General features: G+C 35.9%; 1 protein-coding gene across 8 annotated transcripts; it reads left to right on the forward strand.

Annotated features, from left to right (window-relative positions):
- Positions 1–2,437: 2,437 nt before the first annotated feature.
- LOC105227150 (la-related protein Larp4B) lies at positions 2,438–18,679 on the forward strand. Of its 8 annotated transcripts, none has more exons than XM_049457133.1 (15): positions 2,438–2,796; positions 2,866–3,608; positions 3,953–4,145; positions 7,194–8,004; positions 8,099–8,348; positions 8,423–8,563; positions 8,684–8,920; positions 8,988–9,576; positions 9,650–10,290; positions 11,098–11,749; positions 12,173–13,048; positions 13,238–13,267; positions 13,329–14,357; positions 14,433–15,425; positions 16,852–18,679. In XM_049457133.1, exons 3-14 carry the CDS (start codon positions 4,133–4,135, stop codon positions 14,645–14,647), a joined length of 5,484 nt encoding a protein of 1,827 aa, XP_049313090.1. In that variant the 5' UTR covers positions 2,438–2,796; positions 2,866–3,608; positions 3,953–4,132; the 3' UTR covers positions 14,648–15,425; positions 16,852–18,679. The 8 variants fall into 8 exon arrangements, with proteins under 8 accessions (XP_049313090.1, XP_049313087.1, XP_049313089.1 ...); XM_049457130.1 differs by having other exon boundaries at positions 2,438–2,767; XM_049457132.1 differs by having other exon boundaries at positions 2,438–3,608.
- Positions 18,680–19,607: the final 928 nt, after the last annotated feature.

The following is a 19,607-nucleotide window of genomic DNA, read 5'->3' on the forward strand; positions in this document are numbered from 1 at the left end:
AGATGAAAACACTCCAGTTCTAAGAGTATTCGACGCAGTACCCGCCGGGGAAAGCAGAGAAAGAGGAAGATCTGAGAAGGCGCCAAACAATTAAAAGGAAAAACGACTGGCGCACTGTTGTAAACTAAGCTATAACCGCACGGTGTCTATGCCAATGAAGGGCAGAAGATTAACAAGTTTAGTCGAAAATCCCGATTAATGGTTTAGCGTTGAATACAAATGGAGTTGGTCTAGACCATGGCAGCGAATTTTTTAATTCAAAATTTTTGTATGAAACTTTAGATTTTTTTTTTTATTCTCGTTGTTGGGATTTCAGGATGATTTCAATATAATTTTCAAAAACTTAGTAACAAAGCCAAGTGAGTCTATGACCTATAGTATAAGTTAATTTAACACCAAATTTGTTTGTAATCCTTTCACCGAATCGGTGAAAGTTTTTTCGAAACGAAAGCAGAGAAAGAGGAAGATCTGAGAAGGTATTCCCCGGCTTTGATTATTGCAAGTTGAAAGAGTATACAATTTTCGGTTACATTTTTATGTAGCAGATAAGATCGAGGTATAGAATTGTTAAGAAATTTTAAATTAAAAAGGAGTTGTGAAACCACGAAAAGGACAGTTTGTTGCCAGCAATACTTATCAGAAAAATATTGAAAGAACTATTTCCACTCATGAGCAATATGCAGTGCCAAATGGCAGCAACACAATTATCGAAATAGCTTATATTGCTTGCTAGATGTCCCGTTTAAGAATTAAAATTTACAATTTATAAATGAGCAAAAGCAAATATTTCCGTATTATTCTTTACATACTTACATAAGTATGTATGTATATGGTATATAACACATAATATTTAGGTATATAAGTATGAAGATGCATATATTTCCAGTAATACCTTTCCGGCATTGTCCTGGCTTCATTTTATGTGTTACATTTAACCTTTACCTGCAAAACACCTTGTTAAATCTTTCACGCTAATACCATACAATATTCGCGAACAATATATGTATGTATATGTATGTATCTTTATGGTACATTTGCATGTGGGAGAGCCCAACAGTGATTGCAAAACTATTTTCTGCAGCAGCCGGTCACGCACCCATCAATACATGTATGAATTGCATTGTTCAAATGAATTTGTATATGTGACCTTCATCCCTTTGAGTATTAAGAGGCACCACCTCCTGAACATTCATTAATAATTTTAGTTGAACAATAGCAAAGAACGGAGCGGTGATGTTACTGAACTTTGGCAAAATTGCAGCAGAGATGTGCCACTTCTTTTATGTATTACAATGCACCGATAATATATATGTATAGTACTTCTTTCTTCTTATTTTAAGTTCCTTAAATTCTTCATAATTACCGAAAATATGATTAGACAAGATTACATTAACTCATGCTATACTAGAGTACTTGAGTACTAGTACATTGAGTAGTTGTAAATATTGGAAAACATGTACTTACATATGTATGTGTGAATACAAAAAATATAAGCATATATTTTTAGTTTGTATCGACTATAACCCTCAATAATTATTTCAAGCGAAAAAACTTAACACTACTAATTTGTAATACTTAAAGAAGAAGTCGAGATTAATTTTTGATTTTTTCACGATGACTTTTAATTTTTATAGTTTCTTAACAGAATAAAACTATAAGTTTATATGTGACCTGGTCTACGGAAAGGGGGCTTAGGTGTCAAAAAATCAATTTTCACTTTTTAGTTGATTCGGATGGAAGATATTATTTTTAACAGCTGTTTCCCAGAAAACTAGTTTTCGCACTTTAGCTCCCTTTTCGTAGACCAGGTCACATATAGTTTTGTTCATCTAGAGATATCTTTATATACATATTATAATTGAGTAACATGATCTCAAGTATACTTGCATTGTTTTTGTTTTGCAAACTGAATGTGAGTACGCTGATATTTGGGTAACTTAGCCAAGGGTTTTAGCTATGCAAAAATCTACAATTTTTACGCAAATACGTCAACAGTAGTAAATTGGGAAAAAATCTAGATTTAAGATGGCTTTCTAGAATTACCGTGTTTCGACGAGGCACTCTTGAAAAGGGAGATTCGAGTGGTTTCTTAACTTTGCGAATGATACTTACTTCAAATAAAATGTAATTAATAATTAATATGAAAAAGAATAGAATATCTATCAACCCGAAATTGAAAAATAAAATTAATTGATTTTCAAAACTATGCATTTTAAACCTGTTTAGAAAATAGCAAATATATATATATTTTGTTAAGCATAAGAAGAAGGAAGAAAATATGAATAAATAAATATTTGAAATATCCAAAAAAAACGCAGTAATACTGTAAAAATTTTATTGGGCGACTAGTAAAAGTATAACACTTTTATTAATTTATCTGAGTTAAATTTAGGTATTTTTATAACGCGTTCACAATTTAAGAAACAAACTGTAAAAGGTAACATCTCTGCTTTTTTATTCCCTTCTTTTTACTATTCTTCAGTTCTGTTTTCTCTTTGATATACATCAGGTTTGCGCTCCCTTGTGTCGCGATTGTGGGTGCAATTTTTTCGAAATATTCGATTCTAAAACGAAGATTGTGGATATAATTACGGAAATATTAAATCTCAAATGTGTGCAATCATTATGCAAGGTATTTAACAAATTTGTGAGATATTGAATACTAAAAAAGGAATTATCCAGACTTGAAAACGTCTCAGTGTACGGAAGAAAATAAAGAAAAAGGGGGAAAATGAATGTAAAGAAGGCGGTTTTAGGTAAATCGTAGGTAAGTCATTGATGAAAGTGGGAAACAAGGTATGAATTTTTGTTGTACCGCTGTAGCTAATGACGGGTAGTGCATCGTATTAATTTTGTATATTGCAGTCTCGCTTGCGCCAATATTTAATAATACTACCGGTTTGACAGTTGCACATTTTGACACTATCGTGTAGCCTTTCATACATTCATATCGTTACACTGGCACAGTGAAAACGAAACGGAATATTTGAAACTGTTGATCGCAAGTGTGCTTCGAAGAAGCGAACAAAGGCGTAAAGAATTCAGGTAAATGAAAAGTCAGATGAATTTGCAAAAGCGTGTAAACGGAAACAGAACGTAGCGGCTTTTGTTTTAGCAAAAATAACTTACCATTGCGCTAAAATAAAATAATTTATCATTGTAATTTTGACATTGAAGTAGTAAAGATCAGAATTTGGACAAAAATATAACTTGTATGTAAATCTAAAGAACATTGTTGACATAGTTGCATCTTAAAATGAATATTTGTGTGTATTTTACGTGTCTCTTGATGGCTTGAATTACGTGTCTATAAAAAACAACAATACAGAACAAGTGGTTTCAACATATTTTCAACTAGAAACTCTTTAACGATATAACTTTTCTGTAAAAAAGTGTGTGTTAAAAATATCAAAGTGATTTCTGTTTTATCCAAAAAAAAATGTTTAATAAATGAAGGTATCGATGTACAAATACCTTAGCAAGTGGACAAATTTTTGAAAAAAAAAACTAAATGCATCAGCGATCATTCAGTGCTTAATATCTACAAAAAACTACTGTTATCATCAAAGTCCCGGATTAAATTTAAATTTATTCTACCGTGACAAAAAGTAAGTAAAGATTAATTCTCTGAAATTTAATAAAAATTAGTAGAAATGTTCGTAAATATATTATTTACCAATAAATTATAACAGAATTTTCATTGATAAAAATACCATTTTGTATGCGTAACAATTAAGTATCATTGTTATATTCTGCAATTACCTGTGGTGTTGTAACAATTTAAAGAATTCCGTAGGATAATGAATCATAAAGATATATTATATAAAAAACTATGCTCCTTATACTCGATATTGTATGGTCACATCTAAACTTTTCTGAGTGTACTAACATTTGTCTACGTTTAATAATTTTAAGAATTGGTACTATTTTTAATCTTTCTCTTTATAATAAGTTATAAAAATAGCAATGTCGCAAAAGAAAACTATATAAGTATCACTAACTGCCCAACGAAGATAGTAATACGTTTTGTTCAGGTGTTGCTGCATCTTAGCCGTATAGTTTGTGAAAAGCTAGTCTTTTCACAAAAGACATCATCATTTACTCATTCGTTGCAGAAAACGTTGTATGTGGAATGGATATTGGTGGTAAGTGTGCATTTCCCCATAATGGTTATGTCACATCCAATCCTTGTCCTATAATTGCTATTAAGTACATTTATCATTTTTGCTTTACTTACAATAGATAATTAGATTGCAATTTTTATTTAATTAAAGTAATATGCACTATTACCACTCGAAACTTTAAATAAGTTGCACGTAAATATGTATGTACATATAGTATGTATTTTCAAAGGTAAAATCGGTAATTGAAATTAATTTTTGATCTTTTTAATTTTATTATTATTTTTATATACTAAATATTGTTTTAATTGCAATTGTAAAAATTATAATGTAAACAGTAAACATTTGTATAAAGTGTATCCTCAATCAAAATCGATTTAGGAATTGGGAAATAGTAAATGAATTACTTTTTGACAATTTATGTTACTAATTGCTAAATTGAAAGCCATTCAAGGCGTTATACTCCAATATGTGATAACAGAAAAAATCTCGTTGATGAAAAAACATCATGTTTATCAATGGAAACGTGAAATACATATGTATATGTGTAGGTATGTATGTACATTTCATACATATTTACGTTCGCCATTTTTGAATGCAATTGTATGAAGCTTAGAATTTCTCAAAGCGCAGTTATTTTTGTAGAGGTTTGGGTGGTAGGGGGCAAATTTATTGTGTTAAAGATCCTCTAATGGGAAGCTCAGGAAATGCGCTGTTCCGACGGACCATAGAGAGCAGGTTTTGAATAATTAGGGTCTCGTAGGGCACGCAAAGATATGAGCATTGCCTCACATTTGTAAAAAAAATAGTTGTATTTTGTCTGGTTATACCCATTATAAGTTTCTGCAAAGATTTTGATTTATACTTTTGCTAAGATAAAATTCTTAAGCCTCTTTCCGCACTTTTTTTCTTTGCTTAGCTGTAAAATGGTATCTGTACATGTAAACGGTCCATGAGCCTTTAAGCGTACGTCCTATTCGCAGCATTTCTACTATATATGTATGTAACTATACATACATATGTATGTAAAAATATTTATTTGCTTTATGACACGTCCTTATTAATACTAAAATTTAATGTTCTTCCTATACATATTTGCAGATTCGGTTTTTGTAAATATGTCATTAAATAAACTGTTTAAAAAAACGGGGAAAAAACGATGTATACCTTATATTTCATTTTTGTTTTATATATGCATGTATCTTAATATATCAACTAAAATGTTTACAATAAAAAAATAAATTTTTAATTATATATGTAAATCCTTGTAGTAGTACGGGGAATCCCGCTCACATCTGTTTTGTTGCTTTGGATTGAGAAACAATTTTTGTGTGGCGGTGACTTTATTATCATGCAACACTGTTCATTTATGCACATGTTTTTGAAATTGTAACGTTAGCAACACTGAATCGTTTCAATTCAATATGTGTCAGAAACATTTTGCTGGCTGGCCGTTCTGTGCTTGAGGAATAGTGTGAATATTGAAACGGGGCGAAAGTTAAACGGCGACTGACTTATTTAATGATATGTCAAAAATTTTATTCGCTAATTTGTGGCAGAAATAAATAAAATATACCAAGTGAAATTTGTGTAGAATTATTCACGAAGTGAATATATGTAGACAATTCTTGAAATTGTAATTAAATTCCTTCGAAAAACGTGTAGGCATTTGATTGAAATCTGATTTGATGAAGTGAAAAAAGTGGTAGCTACATCGCAGCAAGGCTATGTAGAGAAGAAAAAAGAAATTTTGTATGAAAAGGAAAATGAAAATATTCGCTTAGTGCTAAATATTTTGCAGCTTTCATCTTTTTGCTATTGATGCATTTGAATAAAGTGCGTTTTGAGAGAAAAATTTGTAATTCAGTAAAGTAAAATGAATAGAAAGAAAATTAGAAACAGAAACACTACATACGAGGAAAATTAGAGACTACGAAAAATACCACGTACAGAAAGAGGATAAAAGTTGGACAAGCGATAATTTCAAGGGATAAGCGACAAAGAAAGATAAGGAAATTGAATAAAAGAGAACTAGAATTAAGTCATTCAAACGAGGCAGCAACGTTGCTAGCGATTGCGGTAGCAGTTTTTCGACACCAACGTTGGCACCGCGACGTTGACGACAAATTTCTACCGATCAAGCGGAAAAGGTTGAAATAACATAAAACTAGGGGAACAGAAAACTTGGACGTCGACAGCACGACGAAGGCGGTGGCCGTCAGTTGTCAACTTCTGTTTTGACAATGAATAGTATATAATTTAATATCAGCAATTAAAGTAAAAACATTACAACGAAGAGGTTCGAAGTTGAATAAAAACAAATAATCTTCTTAAGTGTATCTATTAAAATTTTCAACAAATACAGCGCGCACTTGAACGTACATATTGTGCGTAAGTGCGTGCGTTAAGACGGTCAGTCAAGTGGCAGCGACGGTATAGATATTTAATAAAAGTGAACGTTCTGAAGTTTCCAAATATCGCACAATATGGAATATCTATGGGGTTTGTATTTTTCTACTTATGATATTTATGTAGAAAAGCTCAGCAGCTGTTCGCTTTTTTAGCCTCAACTGCATTAATGATTTTTCCAAAGGTTGTGATTCCTTTCTCTTTTGTTTTGTTTTGTTTCTCAATCTGCACACGTATTAACCAGCATTTCTATACCATTTTGAAAATATGACATATTATTTGAAGTATGGAAATTAGGTATTAGGAAGGAGAAAGCCGAGATAATGTTTTATTGTTTTTTACTTAAAATATACAAATTATATTAGAGAATATATGAGGAACATGAATACAAATATTTACTAACATCAAATAAAAAAAAAACATTTAAATAAAAATCGTTTTTGCTTTGGTTTCGAAATTCATACATACACAGATTATATTTGCTTGACCTTTAAATTTGTAATTAATAGATATTAAATGTTTTCTAGTATACGTACACATGTTTGAATATACAGTATAACTCTTGTTTAATTTGTAAAATTCCTTAAGTTTTGCAACAAAACTATTCAATACCACTTAAGCTGTTTTTTTATATTATATTTAATTATTTTTAATATCCTATAGCTGGCGGTTATGTATATATGAATGGAGATGCAGTCAAGTTACAACCACCTGTTGCAAACACAATTTACGCTCATGTACCCGTTGAAACAGCGATGCTAGCCACAACTAATCTTTACGGGCCGACAACGCAATTGGCAGCACCAGCCGCAACACATATTCCTTTGATAGCTACCACAGGACCCCAACCACCACATCCACAAGCTCTGCAAGTGGCTGCTGCACCCCCACCCAGCCAACACCAACACCAACATCAGCATACACAATTAATATCGCATACTCATCCACACGCACACACACATTCACATAGTGCAGCTGTCGCCGCTGCTGCTGCTGCTGCCGCCGTAGCCGGTCCGCACACACAGCAACCCCCTAGTGCTGGTGCCTCTCTACAAACGGTGCCAACTGCCACGCATCAAACCGCACATTTACAATACGCTCACCAACCACAAACAGTGGCACAGGTTGCTACTGGCGGACCAGCCGTAACAACAATTGATAGCTCAGAGTACGCAGCCGCCGTCATGAATGGCACAATTGCACAGGACGGCTCTACCGTCTGCTACGCGCAACAGGATGAGTTGTCCGGTGTAGCGGCAGGAACGAATTTAATAGCGGTCGATGTTTCGATGGCGGGAACTCCTTCTGTAGGCTCTCATCAAACACAACAACATTCTCTTGGTATAAGTAATGGTCCGCATCAACATCAGTCACACCAGCATCTTAATAATACGAATTCAGTAGACAACTCCGGCATACCGTTAGATCAGCTAAAACAAATGTTATCAACGCAGTTAGAATACTATTTTTCCAGGTAAATTAAAAATTATATAAATCATCGAGTGTTTAAATTACTTTTCTATTCTGTACACTAACAAGCCCAATTTTTATAATTTTTTTTAATACAGAGAGAATTTAGCCAATGACACCTATTTGCTAACACAAATGGATAGCGATCAGTACGTGCCTATCATAACTGTGGCCAACTTTAATCTTGTTAAGAAGCTTACCAAGGATATCAAGCTGATCACGGAAGTGCTTAGAGAGTCTCCAAATGTGCAAGTAGACGAAGACGGTTTGCGTGTGCGTCCTAACCACAAACGTTGCATTATCATCTTACGAGAAATTTCTGAAAAGACACCTGTAGAAGAAGTAAAGGTAAGAAATCCGTGACTATTTAATGACTTAAAAATTAGCCATTTGGAAAACGAAACTAATTATTTTCTTTGTAGAATATTTTTAATAATGAAAATTGTCCACGTGTCATATCATGTGAATTTGCTGGAAATAATTCATGGTATATAACATTTGAATCAGATGAAGACGCCCAAAAGGCCTTTAAATATTTGAGGGAGGATGTAAAGATGTTCAAGGTGAGTAAGAGTCACAGTAGTTTAATCCTTTCTATTAAATGTAAATGCTTTGCACTGATTTTAAATTTTCATATCTAAAAAATAACACTGTTATAAATTTTCAATATAATAATTTTTTAGGGAAAGCCCATAATGGCTAGGATGAAAGCGAAACCCTTCATAAATCGGCTGCCAATCGCACCGGTTGCGCCATTGAAGAATGGGTTCCGAATAACTTCGCCGCCAGCAGCGGTATATGATCCTAATGCGGCAGCGACTGCCGTTGCATACAATACAGCTCCGCAACGATTTGTCTATGCTACGAATGGTGCCGCAATGACACAGGCATCGGTACCTTATAATGCTCCTGTAATATTTGTAAGTCATTTGATTCTCTATAATAGTTTTATAAACGCTTTCAACACATTTATATTTGCATTTTCAGCAATCTTTCCAACAGCAACAATTCTATCCTGGTATTGTTGCAACCACACCGTGGCCACCGGCGGCTGCTGCTGTAGCAGCAGCCGCTACCACAGCACACGGTCAAAATTTTTATGAGCTAGGAAATGTGTTTGCCACTAATGGGTTGACACCACAAGCTGCTGTGCCCACAGCGTACACAACTTCTGCTCCACAACAATCTGCTACGCCATTGCCGGCGTCATCGAAAGGGCAAAGCGGCGGCGGTCGCTATAATAACCATCGCAATAACACCAGCAGTGCTGGTGGTGGTGGCCGCAACAAGTTGCGTAGCAACACTGCACAACAGCAACAACAACAATCTCAACCCTTACCGGGTATGATCGCTACGCTTGGTAATGTCGTTGGTAGTTTAGTAAGCGTTGTACCAACAATAATGGACCCGCACCAACAGCAACAACAAACGCAGCAACAAAATCAACAGCCTCAGCATCAAATGCAACAACAGCAGACGACTTCAAGTCAAGTGCAACAGCAGCAGCAAGTGCCGCAATCTCAACAACAACCACAAAATGCTTCAAGGCATTACAACAACATAAAAAATAGTGCAGGTAAGTTGTGCTTTGTGGCAAAATCTGTCAGCCTACCTTTTGATATTTAAATGATTGGTATTTGTTTCAAAAGGTGGAATGAATAAAGCTATGGATAAGCCCTATGGTGGAGGGAGTATGTCGAGTCACATACACTATGCAACTCAAACACAATCGAGCGCTGGCCCTTCCCATCATCATGCGTCGTCCCAGCAGCAACAGCAGACGAATGCTGTAACTGCCGGTTCACATAATAGCACTCAAAATCACTACCAATTGCCTTCCGCGACTGCAGCTGTAGCGGCCGCCACATCTACAAATCTACAACATACTTCCTTTGCGCATGCTACGCCAACCGTATCGGTGCAGCAACAGCATCACCATCATCAGCAACAGCAACCACATTTGCACGGCCAACATGTTGCTGATCTGCAAGACGATGGCGGTGTTTTAGGTATGGGTGCTAGTGGTGAGTTGGTACAGCAACAACAGCAGCATCAGCAGCAGCAATCATCGCATCCTCACCAACAGCAACAGCACAGCAGAAGTAATCTGTCTAGTTCAACATCGTCGCTGGCGACGTCGTCGTCTGTTGGTGTCGGTGTGGTGGGGAAGGAGCCGCCAATGCATTGGACGCAGCCGCGACATCGTCGTCGGAGACGTGATGACGATGGCAGCGTTATGACATATACGCCAAGCACTCGACTGGGTGGTGGCGCCGGAGTTAGCGGTGGGGTCAGTATAACAACATTTTATACGCCTTATAGCACTTTCGTGCACAATGTTGTTGGGGTAGGTGGTGGAGTTGGAGTTAGTGGAAGCGAAATGGGTGTAGAATTCGATGTAGGCAATGGCAGCAACATTGGATGCATTGAAAATACTAGCGGAATTGATAATGGAGGAGGAGGAGGTGGAGGCGGAGTAGGGGAAGGAGTTGGTGGCGTAGAAGGCGGAGGGCAGCATGGCGGTGGTTTGCAGTCATTTACTAGCAACCCCACCATTACCACCACCACAACCACTACAGTCATCACTGCCATCGATAACTACAACGCGGTGAACTCTAATCATAATATGAATTTAAATTTAAACGTAATTGCAAGTCCCAATCAGAATCGAAACATGAATTTGAATCAGAGCCCGAATCCGAGTCCGAATCGCAATTCGTATACGAAAACCGAACTAAGTCAAAGCCATACCCAAAACCAGCACAAACATTATGTCCAAAACCAGCACCAAAGTCAGCAGCATAGCCAATCAAATCAAACCCAGATAATGTCCAATAGCTTCCATAACAGCTTCCACCACAACCAATATAATAATAATAAATTTAGCAATAATAGTTCTGCCACTTCTACTACCACCACCAATACTACTACTACTAATACTACTACTAAAACTTCTACTTCTACTAATGCTAATGCTACTAACAATAATCATAGTAATAATTTTGCTACAACAACAACATCATCAATAATAACAAGCACAACAAACAATGCGAATACGCAAAAAGCAAAAATATTCATTCAATCCTCTACTTCGCAGCAGCAAGCCTACATTGGTGGTAGCGTATCATCACATCATCAATCGCAGCAACAGCAGCAACAACAACAACAATTACAAACACAACAATCGTCCAACTCCGGCAATACGCTGCAATTATCCTCAAATGTGGGTAATAATACTCCAATGTCGTCACAAAGCAGTGGCGGCGGTGCCAGTGTGCATCATGGCCAGCGCGGTGAAGGTGTCCATCATGGCGGCGGCGGCTCAAGTTACAATTCACATCGCGAAGAACATCGAGGTGGCTACAAAGGCAATAATTATAATCCACATTATAATAGCGGTGGTGGAATGGGTCATCACTCGCAACATTCGGGGGCGTCACATCATCATCACCATAGTGGCGGCGGTCCATCACAGCAGCACCACCATCACCATTCATCGTCGCATCATACGGGCTCAACGCATCATTACCACCATCATCGCCACGAAGTAGGTGGTGGTGGTGGTGGTGGTAGCGGTGGTAACGGCCTAAGTGGAGGTGGCACGAATGGTGCTCATGGCATAAGCGATCGCAGCAATGATCGCAGTGGCGGTCATGGACATCACGGTCAGCAGCAGCAACAGCAACATGTGCCGCCGCCACAACCACCACAATTCGATTTAGAAGCAGCAGCTTTTCCGCCACTGCCAGGTTTGTCGCTTTTTTTTATAACAAGTATATAACATACGTATTATCAAAAAGGGTGCGTTTGAGTTAGGTATTAATTATAGCTGCACAGCGCCTTTGTTGCATATTTGACACTTATTTGTTTGTACTCTGCTAAAATGCCGATTATCTGTGTAAAGTGACAGCTGAAAGTGATGCTGTTGCAATGTTGCCAGACACTCACGCAGAACGTGGTACTTTGACATTTTGCAACACTGCGTTGTGATTGCGATCTCGAACGCGCCCAAGCATGTACATTACGGTTGATCGTTTCTTCAAAAAGAAGAGTCGTCCCTTGCAATTAGACACAATTAGACACGTTTCAACCATTTTTTTTGTAGTGTGTAGTGATATTTTGTTTCACAAAATTTGCATTCTAACCCACTTTAATTTTTTGAACTTAAACAGCGACTTCGTCGTCCACAGCTTCCTCTTCCTTAGCGTCTACTGGTGCGGCTTCCTCAAATAGTAGTGGTAGCAACAGTAATAATGTTGCGGTGTCAAGTACTAAGCAATCTTCGAACACGACACCACATCATCATCAACATCAACAGCCTCTTCAGCAACAGCAACAACAACAACAACAGCAGCAGCAGCCTCAGCAGTCTTACGGTGGTGGCGGAAATGATGGAAGCATAAGTGGCAGCGTAGATGTGCCAACGCAAAAAACAAGCTACCTGCAGCAGCAACCCCAACTACAGCAACACAATCAGTGTTTAAGCCCTTCTATTGCAGTACAGCAATCTAATAGTTCCTCGTCGGCGGTAACTGGTGTAGCAGCGAATGTCAGTGGTGGTGGTAGCGGTAGCACTGGCAGCGTTGGTAGTAGCCACCAAAACCACAGCAGCGCCAGCGGCGTCGCCAACAGCAGTGGCTGGTCCAATGAGAACCGTTTGGCAGATGTTGTGCGCTCAGGCGCGAACAGCGGTGGTAATGGGAAGATTAAATCTCGCAAAGATTCCGCCCACAGTAACAAACAACAACAAAACTATCAACAACGTAATGCCGGTGCTTGTACCACCATCAGTCCCACCACAACAACGTCCATCAACGCTACAGAAGGTGCTTTTCCAGCTGATGAACCAAATATGCCATCAGCAGCTACAACAACAAAGCCAAACAATAAGTCCTCGACATTGAATAAGCAAAACTCAAATGCTAATACAAACTACACAACCACCGCCTCCTCATCCAACAACACTGTGATAAAGTGTCCAACACAATCCAAACAAACCAATGCCTATAGTTTGACTGGCGGCAATGCATCATTCGACAGTAATACTGGTGAGATATACTAATGGTGATAGAGAAAGAGAGGGGAATTTTCACATTGTAATTCATTTAACAATCGCCTAGAGCGTGAAAAGTAGTAAACTAGTTATATATACATTCACTTATCATACTTTAAAACGACTTAAACGTACGCTATGCACATCTACCGAGTGAAATGTTTAAAACTCTTTTTATTTGTAGTTGACCACCTTAAACGGAATAACCGTAAATGTACATATACTCGTATTTTCTATAGCTTCCTTCAATTAATCAACACAATTTTCATTTACAGTCACTGGTGAAAAACCCATAAACAAGACTGAGGATTTGCCTGCTTCCGCGGCGACACAAGAAGCAGGATGTAAACAGCAGCAGCAGTCACATGCTGCCAACGATAACAATGGCAGCAACGAGCTGCATCAGCAACACAATCATCGCGGCAGTGGCTGCAGCGGCCCAAACTCCATTTCGGGCGGTGCCATCAAAAGCGCTAATGCAGTGCTTTCACCAACACCATCTACAGCCGGTGCGCTCAGCGGCAGTGGCGTGGGCGGTGGCATCACTAGCAACAGCAGTGCCAGCAATAATGGCCAACAAGCCGTTACATGCAGTGTTGCTACCATGACCACAAATTTTGCCGATTGCAGCCTAAGCAATCACAAGAAACCGCCTGCAGTTGCAGATTTACTAGCCAAAAAGGCAACGCCAAAAGATGCTACGAAGCATAAAAATGCTTCCACATCTACGAACACTGCTTCAATTGAAAACATTGCGGCAGCACAAACAGGCATACCTATAGCGAATGCCACAAGTGCGACAAATAATAACAGTTCACGCTTAAGCTACGCGCAAGTAGCTCAACATCACAAGGAGCGCGCCGTCGCCGATGGTGGTAACAAGAGTTCTGAGAACTCGGCCTCAGGCAATGCATCACCTGTGGCTGTGCCCAATAAAAGCGAACTGTCAGCTTCAACAATGAATATTAATAAATATGAGACTGCTAATAGCATTAGTGGAGCGGGTGGTGTAGTCAGTGCTGTTATTGGGGCGGCGACGGCGACCGCAACAGTCGCGACAGTACCTTCATCAGCAGCAGCAGCTGCTGCATTGCAGTATGTGGAGACACAAAGCGACAAACCGATAGGCTTTGACAAGCAACGTGGCATAACGACTGTTGGCCAAGCGTTGACGAGTGCAGCCACCGGCACCACTGCCGCAGGCAACAATAGCGGCAGTGGCGGTGGTGGCAACAACACAGGTGCTGTGATTAACAGCGCAAGTAATGTAGTGACATTACGTGCGGAAATTTCCAAAGATAAAGGTGCGTCAGAAATGCGATAATATTTTTTTGTTGAAGAACAAACAAGATAAAACAATAATTTTTAAATTTTTTCAGATGCTTTACGCGAGAATCGCCAAAGCACCGGCAGCAATAATAGCGGAAGCAGTGGCTTCAGTAGTAGCGGCGCTCTTAGCAATAATACGGCCACCCAATCCACGCTAGCGACGAGTGCACGCAATCGCACCAACGATAGCAAAGAGAAGAATGTGCGCGAACGACACGACACTGCCGAAAGCAGCAGTAGCGGACGCAAGTCGGGACGTAATTAATCCTTAGTTGTGATGTTCACCAAAGGAACTGAAATATTTGGCTTAGGAACAGCATTTCACACACATACATAAAGTACACAATTGCTTACACACACACACGCACACTCACTTGCATAGTGCCGAAATTAACAACACATATATGCAGCCAATGTAGAATAGAAAGCCACACAGAGAATTTTCAGTATTGTCTACGTATGTAGCAGCAGAAATTTAACGCGTACGCAAAGTATCCGATCGTTGAATTAGGAGGCGCTAAAGCAATTTATACATACGCAGACAAACACTAACCAAAATTCTTTGACTTTCTTTAACAACAACAAAAGTTGACATAAATTTGTGAGAAGTGGTGTTTTTTTTTGCAAAATTTTGTGTGTGAAACTATTTAAATTTGAATCGTGAACATATTTGCAACGTTTCGAAATTATTGTGTTCCATTAAAATACTGTTTGGCCTGCATTACACAAACTAGCGCAATTCATGCTACTATCACTTTAAGTGGACACACTTGAATGCCAAACATGCAATTGAGCTGCTAATATTAAACAACAACAAACAATTACAGTTGCGAATAGTTTGCGCAGCTATAAATAAATACAATAAACACGAACAGCAAAGCAACTAATTGCATAGGCTACGCTCCGCCAGATTTGCTGCTGCAACAAGTCTACTAATTTAATAATACTGTACAACAATTGTTTTGTATGATATTAATTATTCACAAAAATAATTGCAATAAGAATAGAACTAACGTTGTGGAACAACAATATACAGAAATATGGTAAGTCAACAAATATATTTATATTAATATCAAATATTTTATAATAATCAAGTTAAGATAGAATAACACATTACTGATATAGTGAAATATATAACAGTGTTCTTGTTTTGACATTTGATTTTGACAAAAGAGTAGCGTTCAAGCATAACGGGCAGAGTAGTGACCATCTGCAGTTGTCAAAAATGAAATGCCTTGTTATTGTATTTATTTATTTAGAATATACAAAAAATGTCAGACTTTTTAAAATTCTTAATTTTATGCAAGCATCAAATTGTTAATTATTTAAAATTTTAATAGAACACAATGGCTTGCTAATAGTGCATAATAAAAAAGAATACCACGAAGTTTATAATACCCAAAGGGGACTAAGATATAGCATATATGTATGTACGTATATATCGATTTGGGCCTCTCTCTGTCTGTATATCCGCGAACTAGTTCCATAGCTTTTGAGATATCGATCTGTGAAATTTAGCATACGCCCTTTTCTTCCGAAAGAGCTGCTCATTTGTCGGGACAGACGATATCAAACCATTGCAGTTGCCATACAAACAGAATAATAGGAATCAAGCGTTTTTATGGATAAGTTTTTCATTTCAAGAGATATCTTCACGATATTCGGCACAGATTATTTTCCAATGCAATAGTGCAATCTCCTAAGAAATTGTTACGAAAACAAAAAGCTTACTTTTCAACTTTTATTGCATAAAGGTTATGCAAAACTCGCCACAATATTTTATTAGTATTTTTTATTGTTAGAAACAAGTTGTTTTATTAACAAAAAATTTTTTAAATTTTTTTGGGAAAAAATATATTAAACTCGGCACCATGGGTGGCGCCATTTCCGGTGATCCCTCGGAAAACATACGTCCGCGTTGACAGGATAACTCCTTACAGGATGATCTAAAGAAGGAAAAAAAAATTGAAAATTGGATTTTTGGCAGACATTTTTACAAAAAAAAAAACAAAATTTCGCGACATTTTTTTTTTTTCAAATAGTTGTAATCGGAAAAAACTCCGTCCAAGTCTTTAAGAAATGTATCTCAAAGACCTGTGTAAAAGACCTACATAAAATTTAAGTAGTTCTCGAGAAATCTTGCCAACCGATTTCAAAAACACAGCTTCGAGCAAAGAGCGTTTAAAGACGGCGCACTTAGCGTAGCTAGTCTCAAGTTCTGAAAGCTGTATCTCCGAAACTAAACTATAATTCGGATCAACTTGAATATTTGGCACAATAGAATAGAATGTAGAATTTAATAAGAAATAATTTTCAAAATTTCCAAAATCCAAAATCTTTTAATTAAAAAATTCGCAGCCCTGAACACAAGTAAACAAATGTTTTAGAGTTAGTTATATGTCAGAATTATTTATAATATTTCGTTTACATTTTCATATTGTAATAAATATTTTGTATACTTCTTTTCAGCTGTTTTAGTTACATAAAGACGAATCGCATACAATTCGGAGGATATGTATAAAAAAGGATCAGTCAGAAATTATTATTATAAATATAATAATATATATATATAACAAAACTTAACCTTAGTTATTAAGCAATTGATAAACGAAATGTCAAAATGTCAAACGCAAATGCAAACGCGTGGCAAACACGAAACGATGTGCGTTATTTTTGTACATAGGGAAGTTAATTTAATTTGTCAATATAATAATAATGATTATATATATAGATATTTATGTTCATCTATGCATTACAGTTACAAGTAATGTATATATGTATGTGTGCAAATATGATATATGTACATATTGAACACTAAATATTTACCTAGAACTTATATTGGATGCAAACACACATACACATACATACACCCAAATGACTGTGTAGAATTTTATAAAGGTTTTGCTAGAGACCGCGAAAAACACAAACGATATTAAATAGTATATTAAATTTGTAGTTAGGCATATTACAGTGAATATTAAAACACGACAATTTAACGATATGGTATATAGTTATTATATATGTAAAATCTGGAGTGAATCGATTGGAGTTATGGTTTAGTTATTTTTTCTATTATATTATTTTGTTACATTTGAAAGCAAAGTAAATGAAAATGAATTATATACAGGTATAAAGAGGTATGTTGTTGTTTCAAAGGCCATAGCAAAATGTGTGTTTTTTTAGTTGAAGGAAAGTTATTATTATGTTGTCTTAGAAACGCAAACAAAATGGCACTTCCGAACAACTGATAAGAAAGTTGACTTTATATGCATTAAAGAAACTAACATACATACATGACATAACTGATTTAACGTTAAAAAGAGATTATTTGCAAAATTGGATATTAACGAAATAGTTTTCACTGTTGAACAATATAATTGTCCTTAAGTTAATTCATTTTTTGGCATCAACTCCAGCAACATTTTACTTCAATAGCAATAAAAAAAGGCCAGCATTTGTTTAAATGTTTTACTTTGCTTAGTTAATGACAGTGAGAGTGATATGTGAGATAGCGCTGAATTTGGAAAAAAAAAAACAAATTCAAGTGCAGTACTATCCTTAAAATGTTGTTTTAGTTTAGTAGCAACAACAAACATTCTTATACAGTTTTCGTAATTGCGCTAAGTGACAGTCCTTAGCTGTGGGTATGGAAGCAGTTTATATCGCAAGGTTACCGTTGTCGTTTATTATACGTTATTTCACGTATTATATTGTTATCATATTTTTAAATTAGTTTTAACTTATTTTATGCCTTACAAATTCCAATGTACATACTTAACAAGTTGAAGCGTAAACACGATTAAATAACCAATGTTGTAGTCCTTTAGGTAAACTGATTGAACAACAAAAATTTAGGCGAAGTCACTAACAAATTAATGAAACCACTAACAAAACGTATAAATTACATAATCGTATGTGCCATAATATATTATGCGAAAGTGTGCGTGTGCAAAATGCAAACAATTAAGTGTTAAGAAAAATTAATGACAAACTTTAGTGACGATTTCAGCACCATATTTTATGACAACTTTTGAATTTTTAGTTTTTTGTAAATACAAAAATGTTTCGTGGCCATTTCTCTTGCACATAAGCTTGACTTTTAGCTCTTAGAAAAGGTTTTTGTTGCCTACATTTTTGATGTTGGCCACATTTTTCAAGTAAATATAATCTTATTTTCCAAGATTTCAGCTGAATTCTTAAGAAAAGAAATTTTTTCTAACAAAACCATTCAATTTATCTTCAATGTTAAAGGAATTGCGTAACATTGTGTTTATTTACTTAAAATACTTTATAACAACGCCACTGAGCATTTTTTTCTTTAAAAACGCCTTAAATATTTTTTATTAAAAGTCTCATAGCTTCAATTGGCAGCTTACACAAATTATCTTTATGTCCATGTAAATCACATACACAAATTTATTTAATTAAGAAAACGTTTTTAATGAATTTTCTTTATTTCTATTATATTTCTATTAAAATTGTTGCGCTAATTTTTATTTTTTAATTTCATTGCCTAATTTCTTTTGATTTTGCTTATAAAATGTTAATACTTCTTATTGATTTCATAGCAAAGACTATGTCTGTGTTAGGTTGTATTTGAATATGCATTGATTCTATCTAATATTTAAACGTTAGACATTAGTATTATTTATAAATATTGCTAAAAAATTGAATTCTCTCACTATTATATTACATTTGCGTTCTCATCTTGGTTACATTTTTACTTAAACTATTGAAACGATTAACGAATTTCGCTTATTGTTTATTTTATTTGGTTTTTTTTTTGCATTACGTTTGTAAATTTAAGTTGTTAAAACCAATATTAGCGTTAAGTCATTGAATTTTAATATTTATTATACACCATTATTCTTAAATATTGGATTTGTTGGAAGTTGGGTGTAGGTTATTATATATTCTTAATGGTACTTTGAAGGAGCTTTTCGCAACATAATTCTTAGTTGTACACTTTGACGCTGAGACATAGCAGACAAATATTCTTATGAGATACGAGTTTAAACTGTAGCTGACAATTTTGCTTACTTATACTGTATTTATATATATGTAAATTACTGTACTCACGCCAAGTACTTCCTAACGCGAGGGCAAAGTTTAAGTACATTTTCATTTTCTTACTCATTACGAATTCAGAACAAAGCATGAGTTAGTCATATCATTTATATATTATATAACTTTAACTGTATTGTATAGTCATGTGCATATGTATG

Source organism: Bactrocera dorsalis, chromosome 5, assembly GCF_023373825.1.
Source record: "Bactrocera dorsalis isolate Fly_Bdor chromosome 5, ASM2337382v1, whole genome shotgun sequence".
In the NCBI taxonomy this organism is placed as follows: domain Eukaryota; kingdom Metazoa; phylum Arthropoda; class Insecta; order Diptera; family Tephritidae; genus Bactrocera; species Bactrocera dorsalis.